General features: G+C 40.2%; 1 protein-coding gene across 2 annotated transcripts; it reads right to left on the bottom strand.

Annotated features, from left to right (window-relative positions):
* Positions 1-250: 250 nt before the first annotated feature.
* LOC136882780 (uncharacterized) lies at positions 251-8,751 on the bottom strand. Of its 2 annotated transcripts, XR_010861211.2 has the most exons (3): positions 8,524-8,751; positions 2,596-4,346; positions 251-1,982 (listed from the first exon to the last, which is right to left on the bottom strand). XR_010861211.2 is itself a non-coding variant. In XM_067155151.2 (2 exons), the coding sequence occupies exon 2, from the start codon at positions 4,332-4,334 to the stop codon at positions 3,132-3,134; it is 1,203 nt and encodes a 400-aa protein (XP_067011252.2). In that variant the 5' UTR covers positions 4,335-4,346; positions 8,524-8,751; the 3' UTR covers positions 251-3,131. The 2 variants fall into 2 exon arrangements, 1 of the variants encoding a protein (XP_067011252.2); XM_067155151.2 differs by having other exon boundaries at positions 251-4,346.
* Between the last annotated feature and the right edge of the window lie 7,391 nt (positions 8,752-16,142).

The following is a 16,142-nucleotide window of genomic DNA, read 5'->3' as shown; positions in this document are numbered from 1 at the left end:
TGCATGATCATCTTCCGTTCCACACATTTGATCATGTTTCGTAATGTCCCCTCCCAGACCGAAATTAAGTGGAATACATGTTTGTGTATTTACGTCGTTTTCATGTATTGAACAAGAAAACATGAAGTCTGAACAATGAAAATCAGATGCCTCTGTTCCCACGGATGCATCCTTGGCTATGTTACTTAGGCATACTGTAATCGAAAATTTTCCGTCTGATTCTTCCTTTTTCAATCGCTTGAGTTGTCTGTGAAAGCGCTGTAAGCTGGGCCCCGGCGACACATTCCTCTTCTTGTATTCATCCGGAAATATTGTCGGAACATAGGCTGGACTTAGTGGATGTCCAGATCTTCTGTTTCCGATGAAATGTGCACTACATATTCTTGAGTAAGTCGTAGGTTGCCAAAGTGATCCATCAGTGCTAAAAATTAAAACCAAACTGAAATTAATTCGGATCAATTGAACTTATTGCAAACATGTGCAGTACGTATGTGTAGACCTACTTACTTCGTTCGGTTAACTGCTTGTATCCATCGCCTCCTTCGGTTCACTTCTATCGCTCGTTTTGGAAAACAATAAAATTGTACTTCACTTCCTGTATTTGCGTAAGTATTGGAACATCCGACAACACAGCAATTGCGTTTACTTGATCTCCTTTTCTCTGCCATTTTCATCGGAGTAACTACACGCTCACTCAGAACAGCTACTGCGAGTCTGGAGTCTGCCTCACTTGTTGTTCTCCGCCCGGCCGCTAGAGCGACACGCACGGTGCCTATAGAGATTTACTGCTTTGCCTGAGGTCCTAAGTCAACTTTAAGACCTCATATTATGACAAGAAGATCATAACCATAATTTTGTTGTTGTATTTTGATGTTATAATTACTCCTGCAACATTATAGGATTCCAGCAAGATATAGCAGATATCTTGGATTCAAGAGGTCAGTTGGACTGTATTGCGATTGACCTGTCTAAAGGATTTGATAGGGTAGATCATGGGAGACTACTGGCAAAAATGAGTGCAATTGGACTAGACAAAAGATTGACTGAATGGATTGCTATATTTCTAGAAAATAGAACTCAGAGAATTAGAATAGGCGAACCTTTATCTGACCCTGTAATAATTAAGAGGGGAATTCCTCAAGGCAGTATGATTGGACCTTTATGTTTTCTTATATGTATAAATGATATGAGTAAAGAAGCGAAATCAGAGATAAGGCTTTTTGTGGATGATATTATTCTGTATAGAGTAATAAATAAGTTACAAGATTGTGAGTAACTGCAAAATGACCTAAATAATGTTGTGAGATGGACAGCAGACAATGGTATGTTGATAAACGGGTTTAAAAGTCAGGTTGTGAGTTTCACAAATAGGAAAAGTCCTCTCAGTTTTAATTACTGCGTTGATGGAGTGAAAGTTCCTTTTGGGGATCATTGCAAGTATCTAGGTGTTAATAGAAGGAAAGATCTTCATTGGGGTAATCACATAAATGGGATTGTAAATAAAGGGTACAGATTTCTGCACATGGTTATGAGGGTGTGTAGGGATTTTAGTAAAGATGTAAAGGGGAGGGCATATAAGTCTCAGGTAAGACCCCAACTAGAGTATGGTTCCAGTGTACAGGACTCTTACCAGGATTACTTGATTCAAGAAATGGACAAAATCCAAACAAAAGCAGCTCGATTTGTTCTGGGTGATTTCCTACAAAAGAGTAGCGTTATAAAAATGTTGCAAAGTTTGGGCTGGGAAGAATTGGGAGAAAGAAGGCGAGCTGCTCGACTAAGTGGTATGTAATAATTTGGATACAAATTTGTATTTTTTATTTTTATTTTTCTATTCCATCTTTTCAGTACAATTGATTTTGTTTTGTTAGAAGTTCATACTGCTACAACACTACGTTAGAAGGGGTTTCAAGCATCCTCAGCCTTTGTAATTTATCTCTTCGCTCGGGTGAAGGTGTTCCCAAGAGGGATGGAACTTGTACCTGTAACTTCACTTTAAGAATAAAATTTTTGTAAGTATTGTAAAGTATGTTCTGAGCTGTCAGCGGAGAGACAGCGTGGAATGACATTAGTGGACTAATAAGTTTGAGTGGAGTATTTAAAAGTAGGAAAAATCACAATATGAAGATAGTTGGAATTCAAGAGGACAAATTGGGGCAAATATTCATTTATAGGAAGAGGAGTTAGGGATTGGAATAACTAACCAAGTGAGATGTTCAATAAATTTCCAGTTTCTATAAAATCATTTAAGAAAAGGCTAGGAAAACAACGGATAGGGAATTGCCACCTGGGCAACTGCCCTAAATGCAGATCAGTATTGATTGATTGATAGAACCAAGACTGAACTGCTAGTCTTGATTTTTTCTCTTAATCTGTGTGTTAGCAAACGTAAGATTATTTTCTACTTGAACAACGATGAAATGTTTCAAATAGATTTCACCTCACCACTGTGTTGTCAAATGGCACACTAAAACCATGTAAATTTTAGTTGCTGTAGACATGTTTACAACACCTTTTTTTGTTATGCTAATTTTACTATTTAACTTTTGTTCTTCGCTCGGGTGAAGGTGTCCCCAAGAGGGACGAAACTTGTACCTATAACTTCACTTTTAGAATAAAATTTTTGGAAGTATTGTAAAGGTGGAATTTCAATGTTAATATCTTTAAACTGTTCAAAGTTGACAATACAGGCTAAACATGTCATATATCACTTGTAATAATAGGTTGAATGCTGGACTGGGTAAGAAGCAAGGTCGAGCAGTACGGTGGTAGCTTTCTCAGTAGTGAACGTCAATTAGACCTGTTTCCCTTGCTAGATGCAATGCAACACAATGCTCATTTTGATAAACTGTAATTAAAAAACAGTAGTTGTGTATTGGACCATACTTCTTGGCTTACTATCCTTATCATCACTCCAGGCACCTCCCTGCATTTTGTTATGGAGGTAAGATTCACTCGTATACTGTATAGGTAAAGGAAATTGAACTAGCAATTGTACGAATATAAATATGATTCTTACTTAAACAGGATATAGCATCCAGTACTCAAAATTCCCAACAGTGTAGGTTTAAGCCATTTAACTGTACCTATTCTCTCATTTTTATCTGTCAAAGACGTTCATGGACACATTACTAATTTCTCATTATCTGTTTAAATATCTGCACTCTATACTTGTTACATGTAAAATTTTGAAGTGCCTTCTGGATGGCCAAATTGAGCCGGGCAGTGACAACTCCTCGTATTCGTTTAGACATCTTCTCTGTTAACCAAGAGGTGAAATTGGAAATCACTGAATTGAAAGGGGAAAGTCCACTAATTTCTAATTGTGGACACTGAAGTTTTGTCACCTGTGCTTTCTGTAATATTAATTCACAGCTGGTGTCATTTAAAATATTGATCTTTGTGTTTAGAGAAATATCAATTTTTTGTACCCTTATTTCTATTCTGCCTTTTGGCCCAAAGTTATGAAATTTAAGCTCATAATGATCATAGGCAAATGTGATATCATCAAGTGTAAGTTTAGTGTAGGCCTGTAAAGTATTAATTTCCTTCTGGAGCACTGATGATGAAGATCTCTGTAAAGAGTCTAGACCAGAAAACCAGCCATCCCATGCATTAAAATTAATTTTCATCCACAATACAAAGAAAGTCTCAGAAATATTTGGTATATTAATTTCATTTTCTGTTTCAAAGAGTTTTTCCTTTAAACCAGTCAATAATGTATCTATCATTCCATCATAATATTGTGATGATTGTGTGTCATTGATATCACGCTTGTATCTTGATGGTATAAAGGCTGAAATGTTCCCTAACAAATTGCTAGAAATGTTATCCACCGGAGTAACTTCCTCCATTCTGTAGTCTTTCTGTTGACTGGAAATATCTTTTCTTCTACTCCGAGATAGATCACTCTTCCTTTTTACAGCAATGTTGTCACTGACACTGTCTTGAAGAAAGTTGCCTGGGTTGTGACTATTTTGTGGCTGTTCATGGTCTAATTTCCTCAAGGACAACTTATTTGTACCTTCTTGCCTAGTTGAAAATTTTATTCCATAATTCTGTTCAGGATGCAGTTTCCAAATGGGGATTTCACTGTTTCCTGGGGACATTAGACTGATTCCTTGTGTTTCTAAAGGTTGGTTTGCTTCATGACTTCTTTCCAAGTTATTTGTTCCTCTTTGGTATAGGTCCACTTTCAGAGATGACTGGTGGTTGATGGATTCATGTCTGCTATTTGGTATGTGATCTATGTGGGAATATCTGCTGAATGCAGCCTCTGTAGCACATGTACAGAAGATGTAGCTCCATGACAGCACCATCAAAAATATTGCCATTTTCAAATTTATCTGAAATAGAGAGTGAAAAATTATTTTATCCATAACTAATCAATAGACGTTTATAAACTTCTAAATTTAGATTGGATTCTTTGATATTAAGGATGAGGGAGAGGAAATAGACAAGTTTTAGGATCCAAGAAATCAGTCATATAAGACATTTATTTTGCAAATGGGGTATTTTCTCCAGTGGCAAAGTAATTAGAAATGCAAAAGTAAGTAGGCAAGTCAATAACTATCTGCAATATTGAACTAACTGTCTTTAGGTTGGCTCTATGGTGTTGTATGTTCACCAGCAGATTGTTGTCTACGTCTGTGGTATGTTTCAGCATTATCAGATCAGTACAGTTTGCGCTGTTGCGACGTAAAAATGGCCGTGCCACTCTCTATTTGCACCAAGAAAGAATAGCATTCTGTAATCCATTTCTTTGTGGTCTGAGGGTATACCAGGAATGGAAATTCATAGAAGACTTTCAGCACAATATGGGGACAATGTTTTGCCACAGTGAAGTGTTTACAGTTCAAAAGGGGTCACACAAGCAAAGGATGAGGAACGATTTGCAGCCGTAACTGATGCCAATATTGAAAGAGTGCATGATACGATCCTGCATAACAGATGAGTGACTGTTGATGACGTGGAAAACCATATGCACATTAGTTCTGATGTTTTTCCTTGGTGCAAACAGAGCGTGGCGTGGCCATCTTTACATTGCAACAGTGCGAGCTGCACTGATCTGATAATGCTCAAACCTACCACAGATGTGGACAATGGTGACATCTAGCAGTTAGTGACAACACAACACCATAGCGCCAACCTAATGACAATTAGCGCAAAATTGCAGATACTTATTGACTCCCCCTCTCTGGGGGGTTAAATGTAAGAGAATGTCACAGTGAATTGGTGGAAGCCCTTGGGAACAATTTGGAAAACAAAAGATACATGAAGAATGGAAAGTGGCTCTAATACATCCATGACATAAGAAGGGTAACAAGCAAGATGTCAACAAGTATATAGAGGTATTTCTCTTCTACCAATTGCTTATAAAGTATTCAAACGAATATTACTCAACAGAGTACAATCTACACTTGACAGTCAACTGGGTGAATATCAAGCTCGATTTAGAAAGGGCAGTTCCTGCTCTGAACAGATATTCAACTTGAAGTCAGTAATTCGTCACAGACAGATGAACTCGAAAGGGATGATCCTAACATTCATCGATTTAAGAAAAAAACTTTTGACTCGGTTTGTTGATAGAGAAATCTTAGATAAAACCATATGTGAATTTGGAGTTAAAACCAAATTGGCAAACCTAATCCGCGAAACCCTTACAGACACAGTCTCAAAAGTTTAATTTATGGGTGAGTTATCGCAACGTTTTAAAATAAAAACAGGTGCCAGACAATGTGATGGCTTATCTCCACTCCTTTTCAACTGTATCTTGGAAAAATTTGTGAGAATTTGGAACGAAAAACTGAAGCACCATAATATATGACCACTCTTGCTGGGGGAAAAAGAACAAAGGTGTTGCAATAAATTGCTTAGCATTTGCAGATGATTTTGCCATATTCTCTGAAAGCCTCACTAATGCAGCAATACAAGTAAATCTTCTGGAAGAGACAGCTTAAGAATTTCGGCAGAGAAAAAGAAATCGTGACAAATATAAAAACAATCCAAGAAAATGGTTTGGAAAATCTGCTAAAGAGGCTAGGATACACAAAATGGAAAGAGCATATGGTATAACAAAAAATACATACAACAAAAAATGTTTATCTAAAAGTCTTAAAACAAAGCACTACAACACAGTTGTGAAACTAGAATGCTTATATGCCAGTGAATGCTTAGTACTCGAGTATAAACTTGAAAGATTGGAAGTACTAGAAAGAAGAATTATAAGAAAATTATTAGGCCATCTAAAAACTGCAGAATTTTGGAAATTTATCAGAACATAGAAAACATATCTATAACAGTACGGAAGGAGACTGCTATTTTTCGGACATATTTACAGAATGGACGATAGTAGACTAACCAGAAAGATCTTCATGTATCTTTGAAGAAAAAGTCAACAACCACCTGGATTCAAGAGATCAAAAAAGACTTGGAAAGAAACGACACCAGAGAAAAAGAAGTAATAGAAAGAGAAATTTTCAGGAAGAAAGTTTTAAAGGTGGAAGGTTTGCAAGGGAGGGAGGCAAAGAAAACTGGCACAAAGTGGTCTGAAGAAAGAAAAAAGAAACATAATGAAACAAAGAAGGAATATTGGAAGAAAAGGATCAGCAACAAAGGATGAAGAATTGAAATTGGAATGTGGTCCCTAGTAGGCCCTAACACAATAATAATAATAATAACAATAATAATATGTTACAAATTTAGTTTTCAAATCCGAAGGAATAAAAATAATACACCTAGGCCTATATCGTAGTACACACACACACACACACACACACACACACACAAACAAACACACACAAGAATTGCATATTCCAGTTACGGTATAGTAAGCAAAACACGCCAACCATCAAAATATTAAGAAATAATCTCGTTCCTAAGACCAAATACAGAAATTTACTACTATTTACAACTCAACCGTCCATCGTAGGCGTACTTAGCTACACTGACTGCCGAGAGTTATAAATGGGCTCGAAACTTCAGTATTTAGAGTTTAGATTAGGAGGATGTCCTTGTTATCGCATCTTTGCTGACTAATGGATTCTCAGGACTGGCTAATTACTTCAAAAGCTTTGTTGATTGTTGTGAGTGGCAGCAATGGATGGTTATTATTGGAACAGATTGGGAAACCCACATTCTTTCAGAAATAACTACCTGTGGTTAGGGGCGCGGAGCTGTGAGCTTGCATCCGGGAGATAGTGGGCTCGAATCCCACTGTCGGCAGCCCTGAAGATGGTTTTCCGTGGTTTTCCATTTTCACACCAGCCAAATGCTGGGGCTGTACCTTAATTAAGGCCATGGCCGCTTCCTTCCCACTTCTATCCCTTCCTATCTCATCGTCGCCATAAGAGCTGTCTGTGTCGGTGCGACGTATAGCCACTGGTTAAAAAAATAAATAAATAAATAACTACCGTACTCCTGTTGACGAAAGAAGCTCTGCACTACGACGACCTAAGTTTGGAATAACCCTCTGAAATACAAATAATACTGTGTTGTGTGCTGTAGCTTTATCAATATGTGACATCACTCTTGTGCTACTTAATTAAGAAACAGCCATAGGCCCCTCACAAGCCATGGGCCCCCCACGCAGGGTCTGCAGGGTCCAAATCGCCGCCACGGGACTGAAAGACCGAAGTTTCACTTGCCGAACGAAATTACTCCATAAGTGGTGAAGGTGGTAGGAACACATTTTGACTCTGACTTAAGCCACAGAATGTGGTCATACTGAACTACAGAAGTAGTCAGGTCGGCGACAAAGAAGTGGCCGACAACAATAGAAACACGCTTGTGTGTAAGGGCCTTTACAAACGAGCGATTATCTGTAGTCGTTGTAAAACATGGTTCATGTGTGGTTGGTTGTCGCCGCTTTGCCGTCACCATATAATGCAATGGAAAGAATGCCTCCCCTTTATAGCGTCGGTTGGCGTGCGCATTTCAGTGGGATTGGCAGACTGATATGTAAAAAAAAAAAAAAAAAAAAAAAAAAAAAAAAAAAAAAAAAAAAAAAAAAAAGAGGCGCAGTGAGGAAAGCAACGGGAAACTATCTCACTCCTCATTTCCCTAATATGCCTCTTCAGTGACGTCTAGGCCACCTACGACGGCTGATGACAGAGTTGTTGAGGATTAAAACAGCCTTCGAGCTGAATACCCCCCTCCCCCCACACACACACACCCGAGAGCCTATAATCAAACTATTTTTAGCCATTAAAAAAGTACAAGAAAAATAATACAAATAGGGATCAAGAGTTATCCTGAACGTGTTATAATTGGGCATGCAGAAATATAACCTCTTCCAGGCTAGTGTGGAAGGAATTCCGGTCATTGTACGTGAGAATTTCGAAATGGATATTCACGCCTTAAGGGTTTCCATGCAAAAGATGATTTCTAACAACTTATGGTCATAAAATTGAAAGTAACTTAAAATTCCAGTCAGGAACTTCTCTTAGAAAACTGTTACTCTCAACGAAACTAAGAAAAAATAATCTAAGCTTGGAAGAAACAATATACGCCGGTAACACTTACGTATTGTACAGCAAGACTTCAGCGCCGACTGTAACAGTAGTATTCAGAAAACGACTGTTTCTATTTTGCAGTTTCCTGAAGGAAGATCTGTGGGTTTCTATTCCTAATGCGACGTATGCTTGTTATTCAGATGCAACGTTACTAAATTATAAATAGAACTAGGGTATCAAAGCACAATTACTGATAAGACTGGACGGAAGCATGACCAAAATTAAAACGGAACTGTACTAGAGATAGTGCGTCACTGCAATGACTAATTCTCACTCAGCTTAGAGCAACATAATTATGATGTTTACGACTTCGTGTAGCCTATTTAAGATAAGGCTTATTGTTATGCATGGTTCAGCGTGCTGTGTGATATTTGCATTAGATTCAAAGGTGTGCAGATCTTAAGGAAAATGCTGTCTGGAACCGTGAAAGATGAAGATAGCCAGAAAATGCGGAGAAGTACAGAAATGCAAGAACTGTTTGGGAACCCGCAAAATGGGACGAAAAGTAAGCAACGGAGAATAAGGTAGGCCAGGCATATACGGAGCCGGCCTCTTATCCGGAGGCCTCGGGTTCGATTTCAGGCCAGGTCAGGGATTTTTACCTGGATCTGAGGGCTGGATTGAGGTCCACTCAGCCTACGAGGTTACAATTAAGGAGCTAACTGATGGTGAGATAGCGGCCCCGGTCTAGAAAGCCAAGATTAACGGCCGGGACGATTCGTCGTGCTGACCACATGACACATCGAAATCTGCCTTCGGGCTGAGCAGCGGTCGCTTGGTAGGCCATGGCCTTTCGGGGCTGTTGCGCCATGGTGTTTGGTTTGGTTTGGACATATACGAAGAATTCCTGGTATTCGGACTGTCGAAATAATATTTACTGGGAAGATTGACGGGGGGAGGAGAAGAGGTATACACAGAATAAAGTGAATTGATGATGTGGACGAAAGCCTCCAAAAATTAGGCATTAAAGCCTGGAGAGAAAAAAATGTTAAAGATCGAGATGTGTGGAGACAGGTGAGTAAAGACGCCACTGTTCTGCATGGACAGGAGTGCCCACAAGTAAGTATTCAAGATAAGAATGTGCTACGAAGAACTTCCAGTAATAATAATAATGATAATCTATATATATATAAAATAAGAGTTTTGTCTGTACATTGCTCAGAATTTGAAAAGAATGGTATTTCTGTATCGGTCATGTCCATAGTAACAAGGAGATGCACTTTTTACTTTACCGTAATTTATGTCTGTCTGTACACGCATCACGAGAAAACGGCTGAAGAGAATTTTATGAAAATCGGTATGTGAAGTCTGGAGGATGAACCACTACAATCTAGGCTATAAATAATTTTACTCACGCTGATTGAAATGGTAGTTTAGGGGAAAGCCTAAAATGTAATTCTCAAATAATTATGTTATTAGTGGTCCTATCGATAAATACTACTACTAGAGGGGGGAGGGGGCAGTCATGGGGGTACGAAGTAATTTTAATATTTTGGAAGATTAATTGCGATTTGTATTCTGCGCTAGAATAAACCACAGTATCCCCTGCCTGTTGGTAGGGGATGGTACTACCGCTTTTGCGTAATACTGACTTTTAAATCATTTCCTTGAAAGGAAAACATGTGACTGCACTAGATTTTTTCGTTTCCCTGAGAGCTAGAGTGGGGCGCGTCCCCACCTTGCCCCCGGGTATGGGCGCCCTTGCATACTGCAGGAAAACGATAGCCGAGGAGAGGTAATCCTCTTTGGCTGTTTGGATATCAAAAGGAATACTGATGTTGCCTTTTCGAAAGTAATTAATGACTTTAATTAAATCGAAAGAGAAGACTTCATTTTGTGTAAGAATACGATACGATCACATTATGTAAAATGAAGAAACGTTTTGTTTCTTGTTCATATTGTCATGTAGGCCAAGTAACAAATTCATTTGAATTAGGTCTACTATTACTACTACTACTACTACTACTACTACTACTAAAACATTTTCATTCCTCCCCTGAAGGGGGAGGTGGGCCTCTTACACGGTAACGCCGTCTCTCAGGCCAGGAGATTTGTTACGGTGAAGGAGATGCACGGAGAAGGTGACGGGGTTGGCGGCCATGGCCTATACTAGGAACAATCTCGGCATTCGCCTTAGTGCAGGAGAATGGAAAACCACGGAAAACCATTCTCAGGACAGCCGATGGTTGGAACCAGCCGGAAGGTCCAGCCCTGTCCCGTGTCCCGAATGCAGAGGCGTAGATCCACGATAGAGCCGTGGCCACCCCTCCTCTGCTCGACTGGCCGGTCGGAGTGCAGAGCTGTCGGATCACGGACCAGCCGTGGACACTTGTGGGCCGAGACCCATTCTCCATCCACCGACGTTTTAATTCTGTACCGGGCGAGTTGGCCGTGAGCGTAGAGGCGCACGGCTGTGTGCTTGCATCCGGGAGATTGTAGGTTCGAATCCCACTATTGGCAGCCCCGAAGATGGTTTTCCGTGGTTTCCCATTTTCACACCAGGCTGTACCTTAATTAAGGCTACGGCCGCTTCCTTCCAACTCCTAGGCCTTTCCCATCCCATCGTCGCCATAAGACCTATCTGTGTCGGTGCGACGTAAAGCCCCTAGCAAATTTAATTCTGTATGAATTTTTTTTGTTTACTTTACAGAGGTTTCGTTGCTAAATTAAAGTTATTAACATAGAATATTAGGAATAATTTTGTGGACGCAAATTGCTCTCAGAAGCGAAGGTCATGGACCCTCAGGCAGTCCTTGCCCCCTCCCCCAATCGAAATGCTCAAATTACGGCCATGCTCACTTCTATTCACAGTGTACGAATATACTCACGTTTCGATTTTACACGCTCACCGGGCAAAAGAATAGTCACCCTAGTGCGTACGCACAGGTATCGTTAAGCCTGTACAGATGGCGCAGCGAACGAGTCCCGTGCTCGACCGCACGCGCACAGCCTCTACGTGAGCATAAGGCAGTAGAGATCAGTGAGACTTTGATGTTTCAAGTGGATAGTGTATATCAACATGCGTAGATGTAAGGATGTGACAGAGTGACAAAAAATGTTTGGTCGTGCCCTTGGCCATACGGTGCGTGAAGTTCCTGAATTTGTTGCTGTTTCGCAGCGGACTATTCAGAATGTCTACAAGCAGTGGTGTACTACACGTGGCCACGAAACACGACGTCAGAATCGTGGTCGGAAAAAGATCCTGACTGAGAGGGACCGGAGACGCGTTTCACGGCTTGTGAATCAAAACCCGACAGGAATTGCAGCAGTCAGTGAATGAAGGTCCATCCCAACCTGTTAGCGAGAGAACATTGCGACGGGAACTGCATGCAATGCACATTAGGAGTCAGTCACCTCGCAAGAGGCCATTGCTCACACAGGCTCATAAAGCTGCGCATCTTCAGTGGGCTTGAAATCATCAAACGTGGACAGTAACTGACTGGCGGAACGTAATGTGGTCTGAAGAATCACGTTTTTGCCTGTATTCCAATGACGCACGTCGTCGAGTGCACCGAAGGCAAAATAAAGCATTCCATGCTGGATGTGTGCAAGGTTATGTTGTTATTAGTGATGGGCTAGCGACGGAATCGAGTAGAATCGAGTAATGTGCTCTTAGAATCGGTATTACTCGACTCCAGACTCGAGTCCAAGCATACTGGTTTCGCTATCTGTGGACATGCCTTAGAACTAAAATCTACTGTACTGGAGTGCACGGCATTCAGGGTCACCCACAGAATATTTTTGTGGTGTGGAGTGCAATATGTTTGCTGCTGATGATTGATGTTGTTCAGTCATCGGTCGTCAATAATTCGATTGTTATGATTATTATTATCATCATCATAGGCACTAAAGGTTGTGACTTACTAACAAACTGTCAGCTGTTTAGCTAGAACAGAATAACGTTCTGTCCGCTGATTTGCTGCGTGAACGTACGTCACATTCTGGACGCCTCATCTTAATACCCGACATTATATCTGCCGAAAGTATGATGTACATATAAACTGCTGTAATTCACCTGTTCCCCCGGACGATTGTAGGCTTTGGCGCGGTTAACAATAGGCTATGGTTACAATAAATCTGTCATACTACCGATCATATTAGCACATCTACGCCCGTGTATATGCATAATGGCTACATGAGATATAATTTACCAGTAGCGAAGCAATACAATGTGTGCAGAAATACTGTCTATAGTCTACAAATAGCACATGTTTAAAATACACTAATTACAACATACATACCGTGACAGGGATTTGAAATAATAATAATAATAATAATAATAATAATAATAATAATAATAATAATAATAATAATAATTGTACCGGGCGGTACACCTCCATGCCGCTTATTTAAAATTTGCGCCAGTTGAAACTCCTCTGCTGGAGGAAGTCTGAACTTTATCTACGGTATTAATTTTCTACTTTCTCAGAAGATGTCACTACGTGGAAAGTTTGGAGTTTTTGAACTGTGCCACTTTTGATGTATTTTTGTTTTGCTTGTAGTAAGAAATGTGAACTATCCCTTCTAGAGGACACTACTGAAGATCAACAATAGTACACCCTAGTGCGGAGTGAAAGAACTATTTTTTTTGGAGAAATTTTTATTTCAAAAGTTTGTTTCTTGTTAAATTTCTTTCTGTTATTGTTTAAGTTGGCTGTATACCCCTCTCTTTCCCCTTGTTTTGTATTTAGCCAATCCCGAATTTCTTTTATTAATTTCTGACCAATCGGATGTATCTTCCCCCAACTTGAATATGTTGCTGTATCCTACCCAATAAAGTGTTTGTGGGAGGGTGTTCTCATTCCCCTAACGCCTCGAACCTTCCGCGAGAGTATATAAACTGCTGATTTTAGGGTCTCCGGGCCACTTCTGTTCCATCTTTCAGTGTGTAAAGTACATAGCAGGGGGCGGGAAGCGCCTCTTTCTCCGGCAGCGGTCAACAACCAGGTAATGGCCGATTAATTACTTCTTTTTTTGCTTGCTCAGCAGTTTAACTCTCGGGGCGGGTCCGAAGTTTTTCCATTATGTAACCTTCCTTAAAATGTAAAGAGACTTGTATCTATTCTATCTTTTAAACTACATATTGGGATAGAGAGTGCTTAACCCTCTCGAGCTCCCACTCATATTGTTTTGAGGTGAACTTATTTTCTCAACCTATTCTTCCGTAACATTATGTAAATTTGTTTCTTTTCTAAAGTCACCTCCGTAGTATGGGATTAGCCCTTGCATCAGTGGCCTAGAGCCAAATTAGGTTTTGAAACAAATACATTAGGAGTGCAGATCGCCTCCTCTCAAATTGTTATTTTAGAGGTCATGTAATTACCCCTTTTTTTCATCTAATAGACCTCAGTAGGTTGGGTATTTTACCCCTGTGTCTATGTCCAGAGAGGACAACTTGAAGGTGGAGTTTGGTGTGGCCTTTGAGAGGCTTAAAGTTGAGAGCGAGTGGCTCTTTTTCGAAAATTGAGTGTTGTATGCCTCGTGGAGGCTTTTCGGTGTAATTTGGAGCAAGTGCTCCTGAGCATGAATGGGGTTTTCTGCCCCTCTGTTAATACTTATTTTGAAGTAAGGTTGGGCTGATTGCCCAAGCATTGTGAAGTCGGGGCGCGAAGCCCAAATCCTGTAAATATTGTAACTACCTTTTTTGACTTGCTACTCTGTACCTGCCATGCTTGTTATTTCTTTATTTTGAAAAGAAAATATAACCTTGTTAAATTTTAAATTAATTTTACTTTCGTAGCTTGAGACCTGTTCACCACCCCGCACCTTCTTTCACGCATAACTACCACAAAAACACGGTAACAATAATAATAATAATAATAATAATAATAATAATAATAATAATAATAATAATAATAATAATAATAATAATAATAATAATAATAATAATAATGTTATAACTTTTACGTCCAAGTACGTACATTTGTATGGTTTTCGGGGATGCCGAGGTACCGCATTTAGTCCCCCGGGAGATTTTTTACGTCCCAATAATTCTACCGACACTAGGTTGACGTATTTGAGCACCTTCAAATACTACCGGAATAAATCAGTATCGAACCGGCCAAGTTGGGCTATGAAGGCCAGATAAGCTATATTATCAATATTAGAATAGATGGCATATTCAGTGAAGTGTGTGCGAGACGCCGTAAACGGATATTTTCATATCTTATTATGCGTATTAAGTGGCATTATTATCGTTCTCAAGTAATTATCAAATTTAGGTTATTCCTTTTGCGCATTCATTCAGTTTTTTCATATCGTACCGCGCTGTCGCAATCCCATAAACCCTCAGCGACCGCTTGTACGCATGCTTCATCCATCTACGAGCCGGTGAGTGAGCGAACGTGTAACGTCATGCTATCATCGAGCCTTCGCAAGCGAAGCGAGTCCGAGCCTGGACTCGAAAGAATCGAGTACCGCGATTCCAGGCATCACTCGCGCACATCACTAGTTGTTATGATGATGACGATGCTTGTTGTTTAAAGGGCCTAACATCTAAGTCACCGGCCTCTAAAGCCAGAGGTGAGTCTGTGATGTTTTATAAGTGTCATGGATTGGGCCCGCTCAATGAAGTGACCACCAACATGAACAAGCATTTTTATTTAAACATTCCGGATGACCAAGTGTTGCCTTTCAGTCAATATCTGCATGATGAGTATGCTATTGTGATCCCGATTTTTCAAGATGACAACAGAAAACTTCATCGGTCTGGAGGCATATGTGATTGGTTTTATGAACATTTCCCGAGCCTATTACATATCGATTGGCCTGCAAAATTACCTAACTTGAACCCCATTGCAAATTTGTGGGACGTGTTGGAACAGCGGGTAAATCTCCGACATCAACATCCCCGCAATTTGGTGGAATTGCGCGATGTAATCCTCAGCGAGTGGCTTAACCTAAATGCGACGTACGGTACCTGCACAATCTAGTGGAATCACTAGATCCGAATCGAGGTTATCAAGTGCAGAGGCAGAGTTACACTATGTTAAATGTCCGACTCGTTGGCTGAACAGTCAGCGTACTGGCCTTCGGTTCAGAGGGTCCAGGGTTCGATTCTCGGCCGGGTCGGGGATTTTAACCTTAATTGGTTAATTCCAATGGCACGGAGACTGGGTGTATGTGTTGTCTTCATCATCATTTCATCCTCATCACGACGCGCAGGTCACCTACGGGTGTCAAATAGAAAGACCTGCACCTGGTGAGCCGAACCCGTCCTGGGATATCCCGGCACTAAAAGCCATACGACATTTCATTTCACTGTATTAAATGATGCTTGTAATGATTTCTCCAGTGGTGACACATTTTTTGTCCGGTGAGCTTATAAGAGGAGATACTTTTTTTAATAGTGTGTGGTGCAGGTCTTACGAATTGACGCCATATGGGCGACTTGCACGTCTATGAGGATGAGGCCCTACCTGAGATGAATTCTAATGTTGAAGACAGCACAAAAACCCAGTCCTGAAGCCAGATTAAATTAACCTATGAAATTTAAAATCTCCGTCCCTACCGAGAATCGAACCCGAGATCCTTTCGTACCAAGGCCAGCACACTAACCATTTAGCCGCGCTTAAGAGGAAATGGAAAAGCTGGTCTGATATTCTAGATTACGAAGATGGAAAACCGAGC

Source organism: Anabrus simplex, chromosome 1 (assembly GCF_040414725.1).
Source record: "Anabrus simplex isolate iqAnaSimp1 chromosome 1, ASM4041472v1, whole genome shotgun sequence".
Taxonomy (NCBI): domain Eukaryota; kingdom Metazoa; phylum Arthropoda; class Insecta; order Orthoptera; family Tettigoniidae; genus Anabrus; species Anabrus simplex.
Note: the sequence above shows the minus strand (reverse complement) of the source record. Positions and strands in the feature narration are given on the sequence as shown.

Bases quoted from the DNA above. Each gene is read 5' to 3' on its own strand.
- LOC136882780 (XM_067155151.2), bottom strand. From the start codon at position 4,334: ATGGCAATATTTTTGATGGTGCTGTCATGGAGCTACATCTTCTGTACA.